Source organism: Cuculus canorus, chromosome 3 (assembly GCF_017976375.1).
Source record: "Cuculus canorus isolate bCucCan1 chromosome 3, bCucCan1.pri, whole genome shotgun sequence".
In the NCBI taxonomy this organism is placed as follows: domain Eukaryota; kingdom Metazoa; phylum Chordata; class Aves; order Cuculiformes; family Cuculidae; genus Cuculus; species Cuculus canorus.
In genome coordinates, this window is record NC_071403.1 from 44,075,468 (window position 1) to 44,102,909 (window position 27,442).

At 38.5% G+C, this 27,442-nt stretch overlaps 1 protein-coding gene across 3 annotated transcripts in view; it reads left to right on the plus strand.

Annotated features, from left to right (window-relative positions):
* The window catches only part of PDE7B (phosphodiesterase 7B), a 180,455-nt gene that overhangs the window by 121,880 nt on the left and 31,133 nt on the right, over window positions 1-27,442 (plus strand). For all 3 annotated transcript variants that reach the window (XM_054061457.1, XM_009557468.2, XM_054061459.1), the window contains one exon: window positions 23,257-23,340. In XM_054061457.1, the coding sequence (XP_053917432.1) occupies window positions 23,257-23,340 (84 nt within the window). The remainder of the gene's footprint in view (window positions 1-23,256; window positions 23,341-27,442) is intronic.

Consider the following 27,442-nt stretch of genomic DNA (forward strand, 5'->3'; position numbering starts at 1 on the left):
GCCATTGGTGGCTGCAGCTGTTCCCTTTTAGCTCCCTCTGCATGGTTCTGTCCTAATCCACAGTGCAACCCTCAGAAGTGGCAGAAAGCATCATCCTTTGGGTCAGCAAAGCCCTCACAACTCCCTACTAAGCTCACTGGAAAGTTCACCCAGTAGTGTAAATGGTAGAGGTTGTTTTATGACACGGAGACTTGGATACAGAGGGATGAACACAAACCAACTTAATCTTAATTACTTTCAAAGGGAAAGCAGATTTCCTCCCTACTGATAATCAGTGGGACCTGTGTTTGGAAAAAAGATGGATTTTTCAAAATGGAACCAAATCTATCCAAGGCATATTTCCAATAGATCTTACTCCTTTTTAATTTCACTTATGGTTTCGTAAGTAGTTCCTTAATAATCTTTAGTAAGTGTAAATTAAGGACCCACTCATACTATAAGCCATTCATACTATAAAAATCAACCAAGGTCTAAATTTGCTTTAGGAACAATTTTAAAAGCAGTGGTCCAGTTGTGTTAGTGAATACATTCTTCTTGCCTCACGCGTTTTTCCAAGCTGTTTAGTTTCCATATCTAAATGGCATTATAAATCACTGTCACATATATTTCTTTCAAAATTTTAATCTTCTTCGTTAGAAGTCAGTTCTGTCTTTGACTACACATCAGTAAGAAATACAGGACATAATTTGGGTCTGTAGGGTTTGAGAAGACATTCTAAATAAATCTGTTGCAGCCACCACCACCATGATCAGCTGCATCAGTCACACCCACCAAGAAGCTGTACCTGCAGCCTGTGTCTTTGTACCCACCAAGTTCAGTTCTATGCCATGTTATCTAGAAGCGCTCTTTTGATGATAGGACACTTATTATACATCTTTTTTTGGTCTGGTGTTTCACAGGCATGTGTACAGGCTCCACGTGTACATTTTATCTCCATGCTGCTCTGCCAGCTTATGGTGTCACAAACCAGCATGTCTCACTCCTCCAACAGTAGGACTGGTGTGGGAGGCTGCCTACATTTCCAAAGCTGCCTTCTTCTCCAGGCTCGCAGCAGGAAATTGGAGGCAACTTATGGCCTATTCTCTTCCTGGCATTTTTCAGTTCTGCAGAATGAAGCCAGTTAGGGCATGTAATATAACTTCATCAAAATAAACTTTGGGTTTTTTGAGAAGCACTGAAACCACATGAATTAAAAACATCACGTTACCAACTTTCCAAGTGAAGTGACAGATTGTTCCACCCTGTCCTGGTGCCATTGTCAGATAAGAAAACTGAATTCTTCACTCTTCACGATGTTTCCTTTGGTGCAAAATGAAATACAAAGTCTCCATAGCTAGAACTGATTAATGTCAATTCTGTAATGACAAGATATTTCAAAATTACTGTCTTGTGTCCTTTAGTTTTTTCCTCTTCAGCAGTCTTCTCTGTTAGAATATGTTTACAGTAGGTACTCTTTTAAACTAGAATTTCTAAAAGGATTCAAAGAAAGAAAACAGGGAAATTACCTTGACATTCAGCGACAGCTCTAATATCATGTAAATCATTGCTAGTGGAGAACAATTATGGATGCTCAGCTTTGACTGTAATAAATTTTTCACACAAAGGAGGAAGGATGTTGGACCTACTGTAGAGCTGTGAAGAAGTAATTACATATCATCTTTTGTACTTGACAAATGAGATGTTTTTAAAGATGTCACAGTAGCTGCTCAAGAACGTCATGTTCTAGGCAATGGGGTGTTTTGTTTCCATTTGCATCTTTTAGAGCAGCCATCTGTACTGCAGCATTTGCCTGCCTGCTACATATTTTAGGTGTGCATGTGCATTACAATTTTCATTTTGTGCAGTTGTTCAGTAACCTCCTACTGGATACTTTGCAGCCATTTAACATCCACGCTGCTGTCTAGTTGTCTTATCTCACGCAACATTAAAGTTCCTTTTCAAAGTGACTTCTTAGCAATGTGACCTCCTCAGGATTAATAACTCCTGTGCAGGAAAGACATCCTGTTTCCACAGTGGTATTTATACTAAGGTCTGAGAAGGTTTAATGAAAATTAGTAATTTGAGGTTCAAAACTCTAGTGAGAGGTAATTATCCTTGGCTTATGAAGATGGAATATATGCTGTTTGAATGCTCCCTTGCTTCAAGGACATAGTGCTGTTTGCTTCTAGCTATTCTGTTGAATTTATCATCTGATTTTTCCAGTTCTCTGTATCAGCACTTTGCTTAGTTATGAGTGTTTTTTAGTTAATGCCACTTGTCTGCTGCCTCTACCTTACACATTGTGAAAAACTACTGTAGGGCAGCGTGCATTGAGCTGATAGATGGAAGGCTTTAATTGCATCTACGATTAGATTCACCTTTTATTGCATTCAAGTGGAAAAAGGAAAGTGACACTGGGACATGTAGCTTACTCTGCTTGCTGGTGGACTGGAGACCAGAACAAGGAGATCTCCCTCCATTGTGCTTCATTAGGACAATCCCAAAAGTGAAGTCCAGCCTTGCACCTTGATCTGTATGTTGTGATGTCATGGAAACTCAGAGATGTGTTGTAAGATCATTTAGTGGCCCGAGTGTAAATACAGGACCTTTTTCAATTTCAACATTCATTTATGTTAAAATAAGTCGCATTTGGGGATCATGATGTTTTTCATTTGTCCATCTGTTGCAGTTATCTGGGCAGATCATTTATCTACCTGTTGTAGGGATGACGGGCACTGAAAATCTGAGGTGCCACCCTGTTTACCACCTTTGTCCTGAAATGCAGAAGTCTCTTGGAAACCAAAATATCTTAGTTTATACTAGATGTTTTAATTAATAGTTGGGTAAAGGATGAGTGATGTTTGATATGAAGGAGTTTGGACCTGATTATTTAAAAACCTTGGAATCTTAGAAATCAGTTTCAGTTTCCAGCATCAGTTTCCCATCTGTGAAGTGGATTTTATGTTTAACAGCTACATGCAAATGAATTGAGCCTAGATTATATTCGTGACTTGCTTTCATTAACTGTAAAAGGCTGGTGTTCTTCCTGTATTTTGGACTGGCTAGGATCCATCTGACCGTTTGTAAAAGTCTTTGTGAAGGAAAGCAACGTCTAACAATATTAGTTGAAAAAAACTGCATGTTTTGTGATCTTAATCACTAGTCACATAAAAAAAATCTTCAGTGTTCCTTGAAGACATAACACGATCAGGGCATATGTATTTTCTTTCAGTTTATCCCCGAACATCTGTTTTCCCAGTGAATAAAAGTGTAAACACGAGTGAGAGGATGGTTTATTTTCCTGACTTCAATCTTTTTGTCAAAGCCTTTCATCTCGGAAGTGCACTGTAAAAGAAAATTTTGGGAAATGAGCATATTCCTGAAATGTTTGTAGTATTTTAATCTTTGTGTCCCCTGATAAAAATACCACACTGAAACCATTTTGACTAGATCACCAATTCACTGCTGTGGGAGACATCACATCTTAAAAAAAACTTTAAAATGTGTCTATATATTTTTATTTCGTTTTTATTTGCGCTCTGCATTTCTTCTGTTGGATGATTGTTCAAACATCTGGCTGCTCCAGTGCTATACCAGTCTGATTTAATTTGTGGCAAACTTGCCGCTTTTTGCTTTGCCTGTGTACCCTTTAGAGAAGATCTGAATCATTGCTGTGCATTAATAGTTTGTGTTTAGTATAATTAATGTGTGCAATCTTATTTTGTGGCTTAAAAAACCCACAAGGACAAACTACTTAGGTTTTACACCAGGGCAGAATTGGCATATAAATGTTTCTAGTGGCAATATCCACTTCACCAGTTTTCATCGCGGTGCTGATGCCAAGTGATAACTGGGAAGCTGATGTGGCTGAGAGACAGATTTGTACCAGATTGCTTTTGTTTCCTTTCAGAGTAGTCAGTTTTCACGACGACTGCCACACAAACATTTGTAGCGGTAAAACATTGGAGGCAATTCAGGGGCAGGAACTTTTGGATATTATAGAGAAGAGTAGAGATGGTATGGTATGGCCAAGCTCAGTGAAATACATATTCTTTCAGTACGCATCTCCCCAGCTGCTCTCTTGAATTGTCTTTGATGTCTAGCCTGTGATGAGACTAGTGTGCTTGTCTTTATTGGTCTTGCTATCTGATATATCACACATATTATCTGTTTCAGGGTTTTAAAGTATACAGTTTTAATTATGAGAGTTAAAGAGATTGTGTGCTCCAAAGCAATTGCATTCTAAAAATCACTTCACGCAATCTGGGAAACTTCGCAGATCAAAGATATTGTAATGTCTTATGAGGGCATATTGTCTGAAAGATGCCAAATGCCCGAGTCAAACCTGAGAATGATTTTATTTTTCAGTCTTATAAATTACTGGCATAAATCTGCCTTGTTCAGTAGCTCTGGTTACAAAGTATTAATTCAGTGTCAGGCAGCTGTGGTGAGGGGGTAGGAAAGGGAACTTTTCGCACAAGATTTGAATTATTTCTGCAAACGTATGCAGTAAATGTCATTAGTTGTGTTGGTTAGGGAAACTGTTGCTCAAAATTCTGTCCCACTGGTACCCAGTTGCTCTTTAGATACCTCTAGGTGAGAAATATATGGCAAACAATATATGCATCCTATATAGCAAGATTTTGCATGTGCCTCGGCCATTTAATGAGTGCATGCAAGAGGCTGTGGGAAACCTACTAACACATACGTACAAAACTAACACATACATAAAACCTGAACAATTAGAGAGTGATAGAGGCTGAGACGTGGAACACCACCACACACCCACACACCTGCAGTTTGTTGAAGGCCTCATGCCTCACAGGGCTCAAAGAACCCATTCATTGGCTCAGACAACATGAGGCTAAATTGTGTGAAACGTGTCCCCAAAACTAGCAATTACAGAACTTCAAGTAAGGTCTTGTAGATAAGAAGATAAGGTTCTGGCAACAACCATATTATCATCAGGAATTTGGCAAACTGTTGGCTGGCCTGTGGTGCCTGTGTGCGTGGAAAGACACTGGAGGATGAGGGGTGCTTCCTAAAGAAAAAGAGGGTGTGCTTCCTAAAGAAATACAAGGGGAGAACATTAACTTACAATAGGCGAGGTTTGTAGGGTTCAAGATGTTGTTCTGCTTCCTGCCGAAGCAAAGATGAAAAATAAATTGACATTTCTACCAGAGATAGTCTCAATAAGTTAATCTCAGAAATGAACTCTCTTAAAATCTTCAGCGGAAATGAGATTTTGTAGGATTAAAAGTGATGTAGAAAGAATGATTAGCGGGGTCAGTGACCTGGAGAATGTGAGTAAATGTTGGGAGTAGAACCCATAGAGAAAATGGTAGCTATACAGATTCTTGAAAGAAAGTTATAACTTAAAAATCTCCAAAGTGGAGCAGGAAGATCCTGTTAAACATTTAAAACAATGTTTTTTCCCTTTCCAGAAGCAGGAATAGCTGCAGTGCTAAAGAGCCACATGGAACTGCCTGGAACTCTGCCATCCTCTGCTCTCAGAGGAGCCCAGATAGTCATGATATTGAGTTACAATCTCCAGAACCACACAGGTGGAAGGTTTCCGGTCCAATATGCTATTCCAAGCAGTCTCAGTGTCTGTGAGCGCAGACCCAGTTGCTCAGGACTTCACCAAGCCAGGTCTTAGGAACCTCTGAGGATGGAGATTGCAGATCTTCAGCAAACAAGCTCTTCTTGAATTCAGGAAAATTCAAGAGAGATCTAGAGTCTTCTGACTTCTGTAGAAAGGTGTAAGAGTGTTTCAGGCACTGTCACAGGCTACTTTAGTGAAAAGTAGTCTCTAGCAAGCATAGTATGATGCTGGTCTTTCAGACTAGTTGCCCAAAACCACCTGAAAAGGAGATCACTGCTTGAATGAGGAGAGGTTGACCATCTTTGTTGCCAAGCTAGGCTGAATTTCCACATTGGGGAAAGAAGGGGAAGAAAGAAAAAAGGAAAGGATCAGGTAGGTGGGGTGTACAACTGAATTAACAAAGGCAGGAACTGACGTGGTGTTCTTTGCTGTAGTACATTTTTAGGCTAAAACATAAAGGAGAGATAAAAGATGATGAGGCCTTATTAAAGAGACTGGGAAAGTAACTTGGGTGATGATTCCCTCTTCTGTCAGGAAAATAAAGGCAGTTTTCATCAATGAACTCCCTGCTACAGTTAGTGATATTTGGTAGGTTTATAAAGGAATTGGCTGGGATTATGTTTCTATGAGGAGTGGATTTATGTTCTGAAGACACGGACAGTAAAAGAGCAGAGACTTAGTAAATTATGATGGAAAAAGATCAGCAATACAAATCATTTCAGTAACTGCTAAAAAGATGAAAAGCCCTTTTTTGTATGAAGCAAAGACAGATAGATGTTTTATTGTGCCATTATAAGGCATGCATTTATAAAGTGGTCTGAAGGAGATATCTGAGGACATGAAGACTGCTGCTGTATGCAGTCCCTTCTCCCCCAGATACTGGGGGAAATATTTCGCAAGCAGTCTTTGTTGGTGGGGAAAGCCACTAGGTGCATTACAAATTTAGCCCTTGATTGATCAAGTTGACTGACAGCTACACAAAGCAGCATACAGAAAGATTAGCAAACTCATCACAAGGTTTGTTTAATCAATGCTCTTAAGTAGGAGAAACTGCTTCCTCCTGGAAGAAAGCAAAGGTATTTATAATGCCATTAAAAAAAAGAAGAGACTACTTGTCATCTACACGTGTTTCATTCATGTGGATTGACCATTTCTCACTGGTATTGACAGACTAGGTAACATTAGGTATGTGTACCCAGAGCAGTATGGATTCATGGTAAAGGGACAAATTTCAGATAATAATAGTTCTACTAGGAGCTATACAGTACAGAATAATAACAGATAAATTATCTGGTGGTCTCTTGAAAAATAAAATGCTACTGAGTGGCTAGAGGGGATATTTAGAAACACTGCATCTGGGAAAACATGGCTTTGGAGATAAGGTGAGACCTTGCATTTCTTCTGTGTATAAGGAGTTTCAGGTTTTTGAATTAGAGAAAGAAATGTTTCTAAACTTGTTAATTAACATGGCAGGAGCCTCTGTGGTGTCTACCGCTACAGCAGGAGAACATCTGTCTGCAACAATTAGGCAGGAACTTGCAAATTAAAGAGCTGCTCAAAGATGGAATGGGGTAGTTTGCCAGGCAAATGATGTAGGGCTATTTATACAAGCCCACTTTCCCTCTTAAAAGCAACGGAATAGCAAACACATATCATTGGTGGTCTTTGGGTATAAAATTAATTATGGTAACTCTGAAATGTTATGTGTCTGCTGTTTTTTAAAAATTACACTGAGAAGGAAAGAAACCCTCAAATTCATTAAGTAGGGTAAGAATTCATACTAACGTGACAGAAAAACACAAGGTCTTATTGGAAGTTTATTATACTGTATAAAATAATAAAACCCTTTGAAGAATGGGAAGAAGTGAATCTTTCTTGTATGTGCAGAAGAGTCTTCAGTAAAATTAATGTATTTTTACCACCTGTCCTACTTATTACTTTTGTTAAGATTAAAGAATTAAGAGTGTTGAAGAATTTCTTCTCATAATCTATCAAACGTATAAGGCTGTTTTGGTCAGGGGATGTATTGCCCTGCAAGCAGTAGGGTATGAAATCTCTCAAAATGTTTGAAGATACCCTGTGGAGTAGGAGGGGGTTTCAGTATGTTTATTTTTACTGTATGTAATGTTAAGTTTATAGAAAAGTTCTGATAACTCTGTGTGCTCGCGGTTTATTAGATAGCATAGGATTTCAAGAGAACTAAAATCTATTTTTCAACAGAAAATATGGTAAGACTTACCATATAAAATATTGGAGAAAAAAGATCAAGTAAAGAAGTTTGAACTAAACAGGGGAGGAAGATGTAGAATAGTTGCCTTTGGTCTCCCCCTTCTCCCTCCACTCTTTCCTAGATGTACTGTAAAGAAAGTGTTTGCACTCTGTGGCTGCTATTTCTCTTTTTGATCATGGTAAGTAGTGCTACAGAGGTTGTTGGCAAAGGTGCTTCTTTTTCCAGTACCTTGTATTTGTAGGAGAAACTCAAATTTAACAGCCTCTGTACTATTCTGGTTTAGCTATCTGTGCCTTTCTCCTTGCAGTTCATTTTATAGTGAAAGAAAATCCAATAGTCTACCTTTTACAACTGCTAGACAAGGTATTGCTCAAAGCAGTAATTTCATACCCTACCTAAACCCACGATTTGCTAAAACACTTCAGTTTTTCCAATCAGGTATCTCATCCAATTAGAACAATTAAAAATAAGAAAAAAAAGGTAGGTGATCTGAAGGACAAAGATTCTACAGCGAGTATCTTCTGAATTCCAATCGATATTAGTGTATAATGCAGTATTTTTCCTTTGTATGTGTTTGTATGCTGAGGACAGATAAAAGACTTCTTATTAACAGTTACATATATTCCATTTTACAAAGCAAATACTAATCTTGACTTCTTGTATTTTCTGTCTGTTCCACTCCAGCTTTTTACCTGACTGGGAAAAAATTGATCAGTGAGTCTTGAATTTGTTTTTTGAGAAGTGTATTGGTCTCTGCTGAATTGTCCTTGCAGCCTGCTATGACTGCCCTTAGAGTACAGGGTGCCACTGCTGATTTTCAGAAGGGTCTTGAATACATGTGATTTTTTCAAGCTGTAATTTCTAAACTCCATTTCTGATCTGAAATGTGAAGACTCCTCAGTAATATGCAAACGTGTGTCTTTATAATTATTATATGGCTTCGTTTCCCTGAAGTTGTTTCCACCACCCCCCTCCCCCAACAACTGTTGTTCTTGACCCCAGTGGTTTCCTGTAGCATCTGTAGACTCTGCAGCATCTGAAAAGAAAGATTTGGGAACAGTGACTGCTGCCTTTGCCCTGTAGGACTGGGGAGCCACTGGCTGGGCTGTTCCTTCCGTGGAAAGCTCATGGCAAGCTGTCCCTTTCTTCTTATTAGTCCCAACACCATCCCAGACCAACATATTTACTTTTCCAGGAGCTCCAGTGATGATGTCTGTTACTGAGACAGGAAAATGAAGTGGCAGAGAAGATTAAGCAATGGGGAGGCAACTAGGTCACCTCCATAACTCCATTCCCATTTCCATAGTGTTGAAATTAATTTCCCCTTTTATATAAAAACTGAAAGTCAGTTCGGGAAAATGAGATTTGGATTTTCAGGTGATAAAGCAGGACACGTTATTCAACCCTCCTGTGGGAAGTAGCCACTTGAAGCCACTTCCACTAGCCCTTGTGCACATGAGATACCTCTGACCAGCAGCAGTCTGCATCCAGGGCTACTGAGACACTTGGAGATGGGCCAGCAGATCTCAGACCAAACACAGGAGCCAACACAAGGACTGAATGCACCAGTACTTGATACCTGAGATCTAGGAAAAACTGGCTGTCCTAAATCTAGGAAAATACATTTGCTGAGCTTCGTTTCATAAAAACAGAGAACAGGAACATCTCATACTGAAACAACAAACCTGAAGTATGAGTTCATAGCTGCAGTGTACTTGCCATACAAATAAGATAGTGCTGGCAGAAGTGATTTGTTTTTCTCTAAAACAATCTCTTAGATCTGTGATGGATTCTCTTGCACTCTGGAGACATAATTACTCAGCCATTAGGTTTCGGGGAAGAAAAAAACAGGAAACTTATTTCACGATGAACTGGGATGTACATCCTTCATTAGGATTTTAAGCAAGATTCTGTCTGCCGGTAGAATTTTAATCAGTGTTTTCCTCTATGTAGTTAATATCGGATTTTTTTTTTTAATTTGTTTTAGGAGAATATCCAAATATCCATGTTTGGATATTTGTTTGAATATCCATGAAGACAGTGCACATTGTCTTGCTACTCTTGTGTGGGAACTAACAGAGTACAGTGTTTTTCCCAGTAATATACATCTGGTATTAGAGCCCAGTCCAAAGTTAGTCAGTTTTAACAACTATAGACAGAATTTTATTGCATTCTTCAATAGTGTGATAATGATGAGCTGATTCTTACAACTCTTCATGGGCTTTCTCTTCGGTGTAGAACTAAATTAAAATTTTCCTTTTTTCAAGTTTTCGAGTGCTGAGGAGTTCCACAGGTTTTGTAAGACCTAGCCAAATAATTGAAACTGTTCCTGTGAGTTTTCTAGCAAAGAGTTTCTAAAATGCTTTTCTATTTTGTATAACTTCTGCATTATGTATCATTTGCAAGTGGAGCCTTACCAATTAAGATTGTTTTTCATACAGTTCTTGATTTTTCTTTGTTAACCATTAGCTACTGAATATATCGTTAAGGCAGAGTCTAGGAAAAACACAACTTTTTTCTGGATGTTATTTTAAGATATATTCAATGTTTATTCAAGCTGATCTGTTTTGAAGAAAATGACAATAATCCTACTGCTTTTTCTGTGTTTTGTCTTGCAATTCCCAGAACAGAAAAAAACCAAAAGAAAAATAATCTCTGCTTAGTATGAATTGCATAGGAGTACAATGAGTTGAGAAATACTTTTTATGTGCCTTCACATGCACATGCCAAAAAAGTCTCTGACAGAGTTATTCTCTATTGGAATTTACAGGGATTTGTGAAGAGCAAATACTGAAGTGCTGTCTTGCTCTTCTTTAAAATACTATTTGAGGAGGAGCTTGAGGAGCTGGATTGCTCAGAAAACGAATATCTAAGGCAGAATTCTTGGGTTTTTAAAGGTAAATTTTGAGACAAAGCAAAATTAAATTATCATTTCTACAGCTTATTGTTCCTTTGGGATTTATAAAACCACCTCCAGTATTTTTTGCCTCCACCCAAAATGGCTGTTTGTTTGTCATATTAGAAGTTTTAGATTGTAGTTTTCTCCTCTTTCTGAAAGGCTTTAGCAAGTGTTTGAATTCCCTAAGAACATATTAATATCCAGGAGACAAAAGCCTCAGCTTCTCTTTTCAGACCTAGTTGTGGAGAAAGGCAGTATTGCAGAGTACGCTATCAGTGACATAAATAGGCATTTCTCATTTAGAATTATTTGAAATATAATACTTTTGTTGCTGGTTTGGGCTGGTTTGTTTTCTATATTTTAAAAAACAGTGAGAAAACACATGGGGATTTTAGTTAACTGCAAATAAAAAGTAATGTAGATAGCACACAAATACATTTAATGATGACACAAATTATGAGGTAATTGGAAGTCATTAAATAGGAAGTTGTGGGGTGTCTTGTCTTGAAGGAGTGTCATGCTGGCAGACTCTGGGCCACCAGAGTCCCCTGGAATCTGCCTCGCTGGCCCTCTTTGGCACAGGGTGCCTGGGCATGACTCCCAGTAGCATTCTTGGTAGTGATGTGATAGATAAAGCTTTGGCAAAGTTTACAATGGTGGTGGGCCCAAATTGCAGACCTGGCTCCTAGGTGTAGTGGTTCATGAATGTAGACTTCTGGGTTAGACCAGATAACAGATTAACTAGTAGTATGACTTTTACTGAAATCAAGTCTAGGTGTACATGATGGGATGAGGAAAAAAGACAGTGATGTAAAGCATCATTGAAAGGGGCTCTGGATACAGTGACCTGTGTTTAATCTTCTCTGCATATCTCGCTAGTTGTTCTTCCTTTCAGATATTAATATGGTTTTGCAGTTTCTGGAATAAGTAGGTGGAATAGAAACCCGTTTTCACTAGAACAAGATGGGCACAGGCTACCTGGCAGCAGCTTGCACTTTTGATGGACTAAGTGAAGCCACGGTTGCCAGCACATCTGCTGGGGAGGAAGCTTGAATGCCAGCTGCTCCTGCTGCTGCTTAGCAATCTCAGCTGGGGAAACATGAAACCAGGTTCCAGGGAAATACTGGTCTTTGCCAATGGCAAGCACCTAATTACATTCGTTTATCAACTCTTGTATAATTACAGAAATATGTAGCTAATTATTTTTCTTTGAGCCAGCTCATGCTCACCTCTTTTAAGAATGTGTACAGATAAAGAAGGTAAACTGCTATTTAATTGTACTTTAGACAGTAAATATTTAATGCAACTGAACCACGAAAATGAATGGGGCTTAGAGAATAGGCTAGCATTTGAGTAAGATGAGTTTGATCCTGAACTTTCTCTTGTGCGACCCTTTTCTAAAGTTTTAAAGTTTAAATGCGTAGTGCATAGCAAAGATGGTCCAGATCTCTGATCTGTTTAAGTACAAGAGACAGCACATATATAAGCAGGCTGGGGTTCTGGATGTGATGGTTTGTCTTTTTTTTTTTTAAGATGGAATGAGTTGTTTGAAAAGTAAAACCAGAAAAATATTTCCGAAGCAGTGAAACAGTCAAGCTCAGCTTCCACTTCATGCAGGTTTATTCCTGCGTAGCATCAAAAAGAAAAAGGTTCCATTCCAAGTAGTTATATTATCTGCTTAGGCCATTTTTATTTTTTCTAAACAGAAAAGGATTCTTATGAGAAAAAGTTTTTTTTATCAAAATAATATTTTCTGATGAAGAAATATTACATGATAAAATATGCAGTAGCTTAGGAAATGCTCTTCTTAAATAAGCAAATAATGCTAAACTTACCTGTGCTTATTTTGGTCAAAGTTCTCTTGCCTTATTGTTCAATAATTCACTGAGTTATGGAGGTATTCGTATGTTTCACAGAGCAATTCAACCAAATTTAAAACCAATAAGAAAGACGATTTCCAGCTATTGGCCACAGATAGTGTTTTTGAATACAAAAAAGAATTTATTGCAATATATGATGTACAAACAAAAGTCAAATCATCAGTCTCAAACATTTGTTCCTGCAGACTTGTGTGCAGATAAAGCTCTTGGAGCAAAGCTTCCCGTGATGAGTAATGTTTTCTCCTGCAATATATTACAGACACCTTCTTGTGTTCAGCGCTTCCTTCTCCTCCTTCCCCATTTTATTGCTCTCTCCCAGCCATGAAGACTCCCAGGGCAGCCCCATCAGGAAGAGAAAGTGGCCAGCACTGCTGGGCTTCCTCCAACAAAGTCGCACCGTTCTCCAGCCTTGGGAGAACGAGTGAGTAGAGGGGAAGCTGGATTACCAGTGAGTCAAAGTGAAGGAGAGGAAGAAAAAGGTCCATGCCTGAGTTATTAATATCTACATCTGCATATACCTATACCTATACCTATACCTATACCTATACCTATACCTATACCTATACCTATACATGTATGAGGGGAGTTGGAAAGAGGTGAAGGATGTGCAGGCACTGATAGGGAAGGATAATCCTGTAGTTAATGCAGGAGATTGATACTAATTTACTTTATTACTTGATTACTTGTACTGATGTACCTTAAGGGTTGTGCAAGCACCATAGGATCTTTACATAGAAGTGTTAGCTGCAGGGAGACCAGCTGAATCAGCAGAGGCTGAATCTCCTCTTGTGTGAGGTGAATGGCAGCCATGTGGTTCTAGTACAAAATTAAAAGGGAGCAAATCCCAAAGGTCCTTGCACTTTTACTGCTCAGCTTCTCCACAAAACTGCCATTGTGTAAAAAACTGTTAACATACAGTTAACAGATTTTGGCTGATGTTAAGCGTTTCAGAAGTAGGCAATGTCTTGTGTAATGGCAGTGGCTGTATCACTACTTACGGTTTTGAACACATATCTTTTGTTGTTTCATTGGAGAGGGAATGTGTAGAAATCTCATGGGCAAAGCTATGGAAATAAAGGGAATTTTCTTTAGTGTCCTGTTGACCGCAAATTTTGTTTTGGTGGTAGGCATTCATTTTCTTTGAATATTGTCTAGCTTAATGTTGCTAGTGTGAAAAGCAGAGATCATTAATGTCAATATAGAAACCATAAGGAGAACTGCAGGTACAAGATGTTGTTAAGACCACTGAGGCTCTGCATTAGAAAAATCACCGTCAACACAGAACAAACAAACCACAGAAGTGGAAAACTCAGGCATGGAAAGGAAGCTATTTGTTCCATAGGAATCCAGGAAATGAGCTCAGGGCTTATGATTGCCATCTCACATTTTGTTTCCAAGAGTCCTCTCTCAGAAATAAAAATGTTGATCTCAAATTATTGAACATTTCTCGAAGCAAGTTCCGCTTGCTCTATTCCACTTAGGGATTATCAGCGTTTTTTAATTAATATTTATGACATTATACCAGTTGTTAATGTACATAAACTAAGTAGATCTAACATATCAAAATTTAATCAATGGCTGCGTTACCTATATGTGGATTGTAGTATCAAGCAGTTTCTGCCTGTCTACGTAAGAATGCCTTGGCAGAAAATGAAATTGATGTCATGTGCCTCAGGTGACTTATCAACACAACCCACAAAACACATATACTTGCAAACAGTGATTCTTGAGGAAATTATAGAATTTAAAAAAAGTTAATTAAAAAGATTACCTAACAAATACTATAGGTAGATGAGAAATGAGAATGTAGAATAGTAAAGCAAACTTAGTTGAACAAATGCTGGACATTTACCTCAACTTTCTACGGAAAAAGAATCTGTTCTTAACTGCAGAACACTCACTGGCAGATTGAAGGCATCCGATTGTGTTCTCACAGTGGAAGCATTTAAAGCTTAGATAATGTTTAAATCAGAAATCCATGCAACAGAGTCCAATGTAAATGTTAGAGAGAGTTCAGTTTGAAGTTAAAATACACAGGCATGTGCAAAGAAGTCTCTGAAAGAGCTGCTATATCTAGAACATTACTACAGTTAAGAAAACATTTGTAGTTTGGATAACATAGGGTCTGGATGTAACTATGAGTGAAGAAAATCGTGTCTTTTGGGCACTGGTAATAGATGTACTAATAGTTTGACCTAATACACTGCGCATACAGATGTGAACTCCATACCTCTTTTTGCCATTTTCTTGGACAAAACACAGATTCTTTGTGCTTTTTTCTTGTACACAGAATGAAAATCATTATATTAAACTACTTAACCTGCTCTGGAAATCTGTGTATATGGGATTGGAAGCATATGAGTCTTAGAAGTTTTCTATTAAGTACATGTTTATTTTAGTAGTTGGGGGTCTAGCAGAAGACTGGAATCCAGAAAGTACAATTTAAATAATTAATAAATTTTTTTTATTTATGCTGTCATTTATTTGGGAGAGGAGTAGGAGCCACATGACAGTAAGATATTCTTTTCAGAGTTGCCATGGTAATGCAACCTAATACCTGTTGCTAAGAACATGTTGTAGCTGTTGTTATTACTTTGATTACAGCTCTTCAACATTTCAGGATGCATCCTTTAGTTTTTAAGGTTGTTATTTTAGATTCAAATTTGCATGTGAGAAAACCAGTAAGTTTTGCCACCTCTTAGCAGGGCTCTAGAGCAACAGCAATGATAGCAATGCAAGAACCTGATTCTGCTAGCATAGCTCACATACTCTTTTGCAGAGCATTTTACAAGCTATCTAACAATGCAGGAAGACAACAATTATCAAGGTAGTAGAGTGGCCTATCTTTATTAATGTCCCCTTTCTCCATGACAGGAGCAGTGACACTCTCAAGATGCCATCAGTGATATGCTACTGCTTGTGGGTACTATAAGCTGCAGGCAAGAATGGGAATTGTAAACAGAGCACTGAAAAAAAATAAGCAGATTCACATCTCATACTAGCTGCCAGGCTTTCATTTTTATCTTTTACCAGTGAGTTCAGCCCCCTAGATAGTAGTTGCTTCCTCATTACAATATAGTTCAAGCAAAATATTTACCAAAGTTAAGATGGTTGTCTAAGCTGATCCTTTTGGGTGTGGAGGTGGTGATAGATGATTTCTGTGTTCTGCACTTACAGCCCTGTATTTGTATAAGTGTCTGTGCTTCCTCATTGCACTCTTTTATCCAAGACTTGTCTCCTGCTTTTGGTTCAATAATTTTCTATTCTTTGATGCTAGATACCAACATTTATCTGTTTTTTCTTCTGCATATGAAAGCCATTGGCTGAATTTTGCAAAGTTCATGCCAACAACCTCCTATGTCTGGATTTGTCATGTCTTCAAAATGAAATGTTTGTATGTGAATAACCAGTCCTTGTAATTCGTCTGCATTCTTATGCTCCCTTTCTCTCTTTGTATCCTGTGGTTTAGCACTCTCTATATAAAATTTTTAATTTTGTCTAGAAAATACTGACAGTTGTATCACACAATAGCATCAGGGAGCCATTTCTTTTTATAGAGAACGGTAGGAGTTGTGGCATAAAATGACACTATATGGGAGTACACAGTACTCAGTGTTTTGAGGGTGCACCCATATGCAGGTGTGAACTGAAGGTGTACATATCTATTATGTTTATTACAAAATAAATAGTAACGGTAACAGGGATAAACACAGTAAAAAGCTTGCTTAGAGATAAGAGGTTTGGTGTAGTCTTGGCTGTGTGAATGCAATCCTTGCAGGCAAAATTTCAAATGCTTCCCCTGCTAAGCTGCACTCATAACCATGGCGCCTAATTTAGAAACAGAGGTGTCTTAGACTCGATCTGCAGTCAAAGTCAAAACCATGCAACTCTGAAAGGCAATACAGTTTCTTTAAGCATTAGTCACTGGGTGGGAGAACCTACTCCTCCCCGCTGAGTTTCACCTACAGTTACGTAAAACACATCTGATCCTAAGGCAATAATTTGTAGCCCATTATCAAACTTGGAAACAATTGAACACATTTCTAGTGTATTAACATTTATATTATAAAAATTAATATAGCTTATTAACATTTTGGAAAGCCACCATCTTTAGTACATGAAGGATTGTCTGTCTTAATTACTCTGACAATTTATTCAGTAAGACATAGCTATTTAGTTTTGCAGGCTCTGCGTTTGCTCATACAAGAACAAACATGTCTGTGAAGAGGGCAATATGGATGCTGCTTCAGTATCTGAATTTTTGATGACTGCTATTACCTAGTTCTCGATAGCAGTTTGCTCATCCTCTTGGATTTCAGTTGTCTGCAAGCACTTTTTCCAAAGTCTGCATATCGTAATAGCTTTGCCTCAAGGTATTTCAGTTCAAAATCTTTGCTCCAAAGTCACTGATGTGATGTGATATAGTTTAAGGGAGGATTTCAAGAGTGTTTGTAGAATATTCATTTACCTTTACTCTAAATGTTCATTTGTCAGAATAGACCGTCTGTTAAAGGCTTGCCTGTAGATCCTAGAGTCTTTCTTCCTCTGGCTTTATATCCATATAGGCTATGCATAAGTGCAGAAGCATTCTTGCCACAAGACTTTTTAGCACTGAGGATCATTTTACAAACAGGCTGTCAGCTTCTGTTTCTTGCATTTTACTGATTACCACAAGCAGTGGTGATAGTATTTAAGAGTTTAAGGTACAGTCTTTGTATAGATACTGGTCAGTAAAGTAGGGCAGAATTTACACTTGGCAGGTACGGCCAGGTAGTGCCACTAGTTTATGTTGAGCATAAATCCACCATTCACTCCAAAACACAGTTTTGCAAGAAAACAGAAGATGAGTGAAATGTTTCATCTGCAGCTGTACTGGTGTGGAGATGGGATTTTGAATGCCTGAAATTCAAGTAACTGACTGGTAGAAAAAAACCCCCATGTCATTCACAGGGTAGGACCACTTCAGGGAAAATGAAGAGATTATCTGTAAAAAACATCTACAAAAACAATCGATGGTTTCTAGACAATGATTTTATCCCCTCTTTGTCAAATGGGAGCACCAAGTTATCTTCCTTTGCAGAGCATTCTGAAATGAAGCTGCAGAATGCATTGAACAAAATCACTACTTAGGAGCTCATTAGACTATTACCAGAAGTAGTAGAACCATGCAATGTATGGCACAGAAAACCCCATGTTTTGGAATACTTGTTTGAAGATTTACAAATCTTCAAATCTACAATTTACAAATGGATGAAGTGAGGTGCCCCCCCTCGATTTTATCTGCTGGAAAGGAGACTTGTGCTGTCTCTGTAATCTCTAATGCCAGTCTTGTCGTGTCTTGTTCGCTGAAAATCTTAGGCACAAGAGGAAATCTGCATATAATGCTTTCTGCAGGCAAGAATTGAGAATGATAGTCTTCATGACACTGAGACAACAAAATCAAAGTAGTCCAACAAGTGCAAACCACCATGAATAAGCACTAGACATCTTAGAAAATAATTGCAGGGATTCTGCTACTTCTTTTTAACCTAACTTTTCATCTCAGTTTGCTACTTACACATAGGAACACTTTCCTCTTTTAGAAGGCTTTCCACCAAAATGAATGATGCTTCAAACGTTAACAACTCATCTGTCTTCATCTCAGAAATCACAAGCCTTTTCATGACTGAAGTAGTGAAGGAACTAGGGGCACCACAGACTCTGCGAGATCCCTTGTTACTGCCTTGTTACTGCCCCTCGGTTTTCCATGGAAAGCAGTCAGCCATTGCAGTATGCGTCCTAAAGCAGTAAGCCTAAGAAATACTTGGATGAAAATTATAGAAAAGCTTAACTAGAAAAAATACTTGTAACCTCTTCTGAATTTGCTGTGGTATTTCTGACTTACCACACAGAGCTGTGTACTAAGTAAAATCAATAATTTAGTGGCTGGTTCTAACTTCTGCTTCATGAAGCTGCTCTGTTGATTTTGTCACTGCTAATGGCCCTGTTTTCTCTCCTAATTTGTTGTGCTTGCTCAGTGAAATTGAATCCCATGTCATTTCAGGCAACTTCTTGAAGAAGTTGTTTTCCTTGGTGCAAATGGCTCTTTCCTCCAGATGTGTCAGGCAGCTAAGAGCTGATTTGTTTTTTTCTTAACCCTTCTGCCCATCTTGAAATCACTCTGATGCTATGGCTGCAGTATGATCATGGTTCTTGACCCATTTCTGACTTTCCCATGACTATAAGCTGTCATGTCTGTCAGTCACAGCATCTGCTGTGTATTACTTAGGTTTCTTTGATTTGTTTGGCTTGGTTTCTTGTCTGTTTTAACAAGGACAAAGTAAAATTCAAGAGCGTGATGGCTGCTGGGAGATGTCGCTGCTGGACGCTTTTGTGGCAGTTTGGCTCCAGTGAGGGTGCAGCCCTTCATATTTGCGGCTGCAAATGTTCCAGCCTTGCGACTTCAGACTGAAGCAGCCAAGGAGAACCTGTACCCTTGCCGTTTCCCTTCACCCTGTTTGTTTCACTTGGGAACACAATGAGCTGTCAAAATTTCCTGCCCTGTTTCCACAGAATCCTTCCTTTCACTCCAAAAAGGATTATTTATCTAAAACTGCTAATTGCTTAAATTGTCAGAACAATTGTTTAGCTTGATCTTAAGGTGGAGAGCAAAGAAATGTAAATGTGTGGTATACTGATGAAAGTTGCCCTCAAAGTCTTCTGTCAAAGCAAAAAATAAAGCCTGGTGTGTTGCCATGAATGGCTCTTGCCTCTCAGAAATTAAGAATCATGTGATATTGTGTACCTCTGGTGTAATCCCTAGTTTTAGTATCTGTTGAGTGTACTTAGAGGTAATTAAAAGTAATAGGGAAGAATATAAATGTTTTCTAAATAAGCGAGCCAAGAAAAAATGGAGGAAGGCAGGCGTGGTTGATACAGCCTACTACCACTTCTCAACTAATCTTTCTCTCATGATGTAGAAAGAGGTTAGGCGGCACATGGCGAAGTAACTTGAAATAGCAGATTCATGAGGTAGAGCTATTTGATAACATCTTTGACTCATCAGTAACTTTCCTTCCCTGAGGGTAAAGTTAATAATCCTCAAATATATGGATTTTAGTGGCTTTTCCTAAGTTAGCAGGGATGCAGATTTATTCTGTATATAAATTCCTATAGTACTAAAGACAGCCCAAACTTTTATTATCTGTAAAAAATATAATACATCACAAATAATTAATCAGAATCATCAGTAATTTTCCGTTACTTCAGGTCCTCAGCTTTGCTGGTTAAGTAAAACTAAATTTGCATTTTCTTAATTTGAACATAGAGGTGGTAGCAAGTTTATTGATCAACATGCAGAGTCCTTAACTACTTTGAGTCATCTTTCAGTGTGTATAAAATCCATGCTATCAGCTGCTCTGATTGTTTTCATGTCCCTCTTTCAGAATTATATTCTTCTGATCACCTAAATGTTTTTTTGCCTACACTGCTGTATATCAATGGTAAGCATTAGTCCAGAGTGATTTTCCTTTTATGAAATGACCAGTGCCTTGATCATCTTCTAGAAGTTCTTCTTTCCACTTTTTGCAGAAGGAATTCAGCTATCTCAGAGAAAATATTTCAGATGAACTTACAGCTAGTGCTTTGACTAATGGTATGAATACCTCCCTTGCTTTCCCTCTCTTTACTGTAATTACCTCGCTTGAGTAGTTTTATCTACATGTCCGAGTTGGCTTGTCTTTAGTTTTGTAGGAGACATCAGCAGCACTGTGAGAGGAATCTGGACTACCAGTAAAATGAAAGTGGGAGCTGCAGGTAGCTGGACCATAGAGCAGTTGGGCAGAGGTGGTGACAGTAGCAGTGAACTTTATTTAAAATAGCTGTAGCTGTATATACCTGGAGCTTCCAGCTCTGTGTTATCATCAAGACTTGCCAGTGCTCTCCTAATTGCGTCAAGACCATCAATAAAAAATTTTAAGACCATTCCCAATATGGATCTTCTAAAGATCATGCAGTAATTGTACCCAAGCAAAAATTTCCTTTCAATGTGCCTTGTTTCTTCCTACATTTAGTCTTTTCCAATTTCATTTTTTGTACTCATCTCTTGCCTTGTTTTATATGTTTGACTAAGTCCATATGGTTGAAATGTACTACAGCGTTGATTTTTTTCTCTTCTCTAAGAGTTAGCTATTTTATTTGAGGTAATTAAATATCAAAACTTATCTTGTGGGGTCTACTTTTGTTAAGTGCACATTGTGGTTTTTCCTATCTTCCAGTTGTCTATCAACCTTTTAGTGTTCTCTTCCTCAAAATTTGGGGTCATACTATTAAGATTAATTAGGCAACTTTTTCAATATATAACTGCGTATGATTTTGTTTTTTTCTAATCCTATGGTATCTCTCAGGTCTTGATAGTTATATTATTTCATATTCAGAAAGAAAATTGGTCTTTGAGGGTTTTACAGTATCATGTATCTTAGGTTTTTTTCAGATTTTTTTAATTTGAATTTGTGTCTTTTTTTCCAAAGTATCTGTTGATTTTGCCTCAAGTGATGTTTTTACTAGTGTGATAATTCAGGGGATTATTTGCGGCTTCTTGTTAATTCATTAGTGCGTGCAGAAAAACAAAAGCCTCTATTAAGGCATGCTCTGAATTTACACCCGTTCATAGTTTGCTGCTGCTTGTTTTAGTGGCAGGCTCACCCCTGCCTGATTTTTTTGGCTTTGTATAATGTGTACCGTATGCTTGCCATTCTTAGTCTTTCTACACAAATCAGTCTGTCTGATGGTTCTACCTATGGCAGAGAGCAGTGCTTTTAAGCCCAGGTGGTCCCTTACGAGCTCTGACTCATGGGTGCTGATGAACCTTGCCTTGTTGTCTTACAAACGCTCCAGCTATTTGCTCCACCCTTGGGCCCTTTAACAGAAGGATCGGAGGGGAATAGGTTTCTGTGCCTCCGTTGTCACAAGCTGCAGGTGATTTTAAACTCCTAATGAAGGAAGACCTGTGCTGATGTGCAACAGTTAAAGAGCAGGCAGAGGCTTGCACCTCCTGCCCCTGCTGTCAGGAGGGGTAAGTGTTGGGTCAACACCAGCATGAGTTGTTTTGGGCTGGTTCCTTAGAGTGAGCTGTTGGCAAGCAGGTGTTGAGTACAGGGAGCACGTGTTCTGTCTCTGGGAACAAAAAAAGCAAAATGAAAGTAAGGATGAGAGAAAATGGAATTATATTTATAATCAGAAGTGACTTTGTTTGAAATGTTCTTAATCTGAGTGTATGCTCCTGTCTTTCATACCTCCAAGAGCACCTAGAGGGCATAGTTTTTTCCACTTCAGTATTTAACTTAATAGTTCCACTTGGCTTTATTCCCTTAAACATAATTGTAAGCACATTTTAAGCAAATGTTAGATAGAAAAAAAGTAACAGTGTCCAACTAGGTCCTTTTTTATGCTGCAAGATATTTTCTTGTTTTTAAACACAGGCAGCAGTAGCCAGGACTAGCAGCCAAATTCTTAAATTGTTTTTGTTTACATTAGTCAGTGCTAGATTTGTATCCCAGAGGAAGCACAACTCAAATTAACTAATAATTCATAACTTTATTGGAAACTTTGAGAGGCCTATAGTGTGAGCTGTCTGAGGAAGTGCACTGGGTATACTTTCAGTGCTATGTTTCTGTGTTTCTGTAGAGGAGGAATTAGTATTATGAAAAATGAGTACTGTAATCTGAACCTCTAGAATCTCCAAACTTCACCTTATTTAAGATTTTTTTTATATTTTGGTCTTGTTATTTGCCTATGAAGAAATTATTAGATTACAAGGTATTAAATACTACAAGGTATTTAAGGTTATGGAAATGTAAAAATGTCACCTGCTTCCAGCTACTTCCTATCTACTTGGAGAGAGGGGTTTTGCAATTCTTATTCACTCAGAATAGCATTTTTCTCCTTAAATGAGTTTTGCCTACTTCATCAGTATTACGTGGTAAATCTGGTACTAATCAATGTGAATTACATAGTGATACTAATAGTTAGTGTTGTGTTGTCACTTCGCAATATTTCATCCTAAAGCTCTGGAGTAATGTTTATCTGAGAACATCAGGTTTCACTTTCATTAAGCAGCTTCAGTGTTTGTGGAAACGGCTGACATTTTCCAGAGTGCTCAAAGAGCAGAAGGCAAAATAAAGACAAACAGTCAAACAACAAAACAAAGCAGCTTAAAGAATTCTTCATATTTTGTTTGGGGATTTTTTTCATCATCTCATTATTTTGAGACCAGTCCCACAGCTTTGGAGGTCAGTTGGACTGTGAGCCTAGTCCAAGGTTGAGATCTTTGTGTGTGATGTCATGACAGTCAGAATCCAACTGGTTTTGTCTGGCAGAAAAATTGAACCTCTGCAATACTCCTGGAGATGAAAAAGTCTACAAAAAAGTCTACAAAAGTCTACTGGCAAGAAACTGTTCAATAGGATAAACAAGAGGAAGGTGTGTGCCTTTGTTCTGATAAAAGGGTCAGCTATACTGCTTACCCAATTACCGAGGGATGTCAAGGGAGATTATTTTTTGGACCTTAGTTTTCCCGCTGGAGGAGTGTAAAATCATCACTTTGAATAGAAAATAGATCTAGATCTAAACAGCAGACAAAGGCAGCTGGCCCTTCTAATGTCTCTGGGGATTTTGTGTTTTGCAGGAGATGCACAGGTGAGAGGTCAGACAGGGGTTCTCTCCGAGCGCCGTGGCTCCTACCCATTTATAGACTTCCGTCTTCTTAACAGTAAGTGCAACCCTTCCTTCAGGTCTGTATTTTTAAAAAAAACCCTGTATTGAAAGTACACGAACCATTGTATCTCATTTCATATATATCTATAGTTCATCTGTCTTCAGAAAGTCAGCATTAATAGTTTTATTATTCCTACTCAGTGTATGACTGTGAAATGTTTTGATTGTATGAATACTCCCGTAATGCTGTGTAGTTCTGTAGGGTATGCTGGGAGGTGTGGGGGCAGGGGGTGCTTCAGAATTAAAAAGATAAACCTCTGTGTCCTTTAGCCTCTTAGACAGCAGTTGGAACAGATTTATGTGAGTCTGTTATCCGGTCATATAGAACTGGCACAGAACGGGAGCATGTGACAGCACTGACCAGTGGTTTACAATAACATTAATTTTTCAACAATTAGAACCCAATCCAAAGCCCCATGGAGTCTTCTCATTGACGTCAATGGATTTTGGGTCAGGCCAGCAGAGAGCATCTGTTAAAAATAATCTTAACCTCATTTTGATTGAAGTTATTTTGCCACTGTTGTAAATAAAGGAGGGCAAATCTGCAAAAAAAGCCAAAACAAGATCCTGAGGGTTTTTTTCACCTGATGGGTTCTGTATTCATGCAGACTCATTAGCCAGTGTATAATAAATAAAATAAAATAAAATTAAAATAAAATAAAATAACAGAGTACTCTTAGCTTTGGGCCCTATAGCATTCTTTCTGGATGCTGTGCTAACTCTGGTGTTCAGACACAGGCAGATCTTGATGTGTCCTTGTGTACTGCACAGACCATTCCATCTAAGCTTTGAAACAAAAATTATTCACAGTCTTGATCAAAACAGACTGGAACTCCAGCAGTTTGTTTAATGATGACACTTTTAAGCTTCTGCCCGCTTAATGGATGAGGGAAAGGCTGTGGATATTGTCTACCTGGATTTTAGTAAAGCCTTTGACACCATTTTTCTCAATATTCTGCTTGAGAAACTGGCTGCCACTGGCCCGGACAGGCACACCCTCCGCTGGGTTATGAACTGGCTGGATAGCCAGGTCCACAGACTGGCGGTAAATGGACACCAAAGCGCTATCGAAAAGAAACTTATTAAATGTCACTACTACGAACTGCTCATTAATACTTGCAGTAAATTTTTGGCCCTGTGTTACATTTGTTTGGGGGCAATGACTGACAGGCAGCAACTGTATACTGAAAGCTGTTTACAGTATGGGAAGGACGACGCATAGAACATTTTGTGGTGAATATCCTCAGAAGTTACAAAGGAATGCAGCATAAACATTACTCCAGCTTTTCACTAATTCAAAGAAACTGAGCTTAAGTAGGGATTGTTCCCTCCACAGTCTGACGTATCATTTCAAATAACAGTACCACCCTTGTTTTAAAGTAAGGGAAAACACTAAAACCCATTTTTGAACAGAGTTGACATTCATTTTGAAAACTGACATTTAAAAAAAATGTTCAGGCCATTGCTGTTTAATGTCAGACTAAAGGTTACTTAAATGTAACTTTTTTAACATACTTATGGGTTCAGTCAAACTAGTGGATTTTCCCCTGTTATGGCTATTAGGGTTAACACCGAGAAGACCGTATCTTTTGTTTTTGTCTAGAGTCCTGCAGTAAAGTCACTGTGTAACTTAAGCCACCAGTAAGTCTTTTTGGATTGGAAAAACCTATGCTCTGAAAATGGGATCTTCTGTAGCCTTAATTGAAGCCAACTGGATTAATGTTGGCTTCTTGCTGTTTGAGCTAATGTCTGTGATGCCTCTATACATTCCTCTGGTGCCTCTCTGCAATATATAGAAACTTAGTAAGCGTTACTTCATCTTGTCAGTGCCAGGCTGTCAGGACCATGAGGATTTTGCAGGATCTTTTCTGGAGGAGATGCGAGGCTTTAATGTTTTCCTGTCTTTTCTCTGCCAAGTTGCAAGCTTTTCTGGCAGTGTAGTTGTACTGGTGGGTTTTGGGACTCTTAAGATGATTCTGAAATACAAAAGTGAGTGTAAAATATCCCTGTGTCACCTCAGTTCTGCATTGCAAGGAGCATATATTTGCCTAAGCCTCCCGAGTCAGTCCCTGCAACTTGTGGAAACCTGCATAACCAACCAGATACTCATTTATGTTGATGATATGAAGCCAGAAGCTTCAGGGGAAGCTATGGAGGAAGTTCTCTCCCAGGGAACCAGTGGCAGCTGATGCTTGTTAGCCAGCCTGGTGTGAAGATGCCTAGGAGGAAACCTCACCATCCCTTTCTCCATTGTGCTGTAAAAAGGCAAGGGGATCACCTGCTCCTGATGGCAACAGATATACCCCAGAAAAAAACAAGCTGGACATGGCAGACCTGAGACTTCGTGTTCACTAGGTTGCTTACGAACAAATATTCAGACTTTACAGGCTCCTAACCTAAAAGACACAAGTTTTGCACAGCCCTGTTGGTTTACATGAAGGTGTGAGGAGGGTTTCCTCTTCATGCAGATAAGGCATTCCCTAAAATGGGAACGGTATAATTAAAAAATACTTAGCATTAGAAACTTATTTTCCAGAAGGATTGCTATGGGAATAGACAAGGGTTAGGTGCCACTGAGCAGCTGAATACGATGTATAAATGGTGTAAGGTTAATTCCAAACCAAACCTCTCAAGCGCTAGGAAAGTTTGACTCTGAACTCAGTAGCTCCAGCTTGTAACTTTAACTAATGCGGGTTAAAATTCATGATGGCAGTTTATTGGCACTTCTGCATTTCTGTGAGTCAAATGAACATTTTTATGTTACAGGACAAAAAAGGAGTTACAGTGAACATGTGCAGTGTAATAATTTAGAATTTGAAATGCTTCTGCAGTGAAAGTTAACTTGATTCAATCTTCCTTTTGAGCAAAGCATAGTTTGGGTTTGAGAAATAAAGCACTGAAGGGTCAGGCAGCAATAATTTAGTTCTCTGATTGACCAAGTTGCTCAGTGAGTCATTGAACCATATCTCTCCACCAACTAACGTGTACTGATTAAAATAGATTTCATTATCCCATGATGAGGTGTGTTGGTGACTATGATGGTACATTTCTTCATTTTATTAACCAAAAGTTTGAGGGAATTCTTTGTGACAAATCTAGAACTGTAGGTTGGCATGCAGCGATAACCAGGAAGACTTCACTCTGCTCCAATTATATTGTTTTATTTCCAGGAATAAAACTGCTGAAATTAAGTGGAGTAACAAAATAACATAGTTTACATCTGTAAACAGTATCAGTCATACCATAGTTTTTGTTATCTTGCATCCACTTGTCGTCAGTAGGCCATCCACAGTGCCTGATAGAATTTACTTTTCTGTATATTGATTTAGGGGGAATAACAAGGAAAAGGAAAGGAGTCTAAGTATCAAAATGGTGTTACCCAAAGAGATTTCAGTTTCCTTACACCTTGCACAACAGGAATATAGACTGGCATATGAGACTATCTAAAAGGTCAAAACACGTCTGTAGTCATTCCAAAGGTATATCAGGTATTACCTGGGATTTTAGTGTTGTCATGCAGGCAGAAGTTGAGTCCAAAAGACCCTCCCTTCTACTTTAAGCTTAGCTTAGCCAATTAAGTTAGTATAGATAATGTACTTTTGGTCCCAGGTGGTGTGTTTTGCAAATAAAGTGATACTTTGCAGACATGTGATGACTTAGGTACTGCAGAAATGAAAAGTGTTGTTAGGGTTAGTAAGGGAAGATATGAACTCAAGAAAAAGTCTTTGTGTCAAACAACCAAAATCTGTGGATGTTTCAATCTGTGGTTTCTGCCTGTCTGCAGAAGGGTCCACTTGCAAAATTTACGTTCATTTTGGGGTTTGGATTTTGGACAACTCCAGGGCTTTCAGGTAGGGCACATCTCCAGGGAAAATAAAACTTAACCACATCCACCAACCCAAAACTGAACCATAAAGTAACCTGAACCCAAATTAGTAATGTTAAAAAGAATTTGGTTAACTGTCTTGTTTTGTTGCCTTTGGCTAGAAAAAGAAGTGGGAGTGAGATGTCTTTTTAGATATTTCTGACCCAGGTTAAATTAGGACACTGAAAGTCTTGTGAGGAAGTTTCAAGGGCTGATTGGATTACTCGGATCC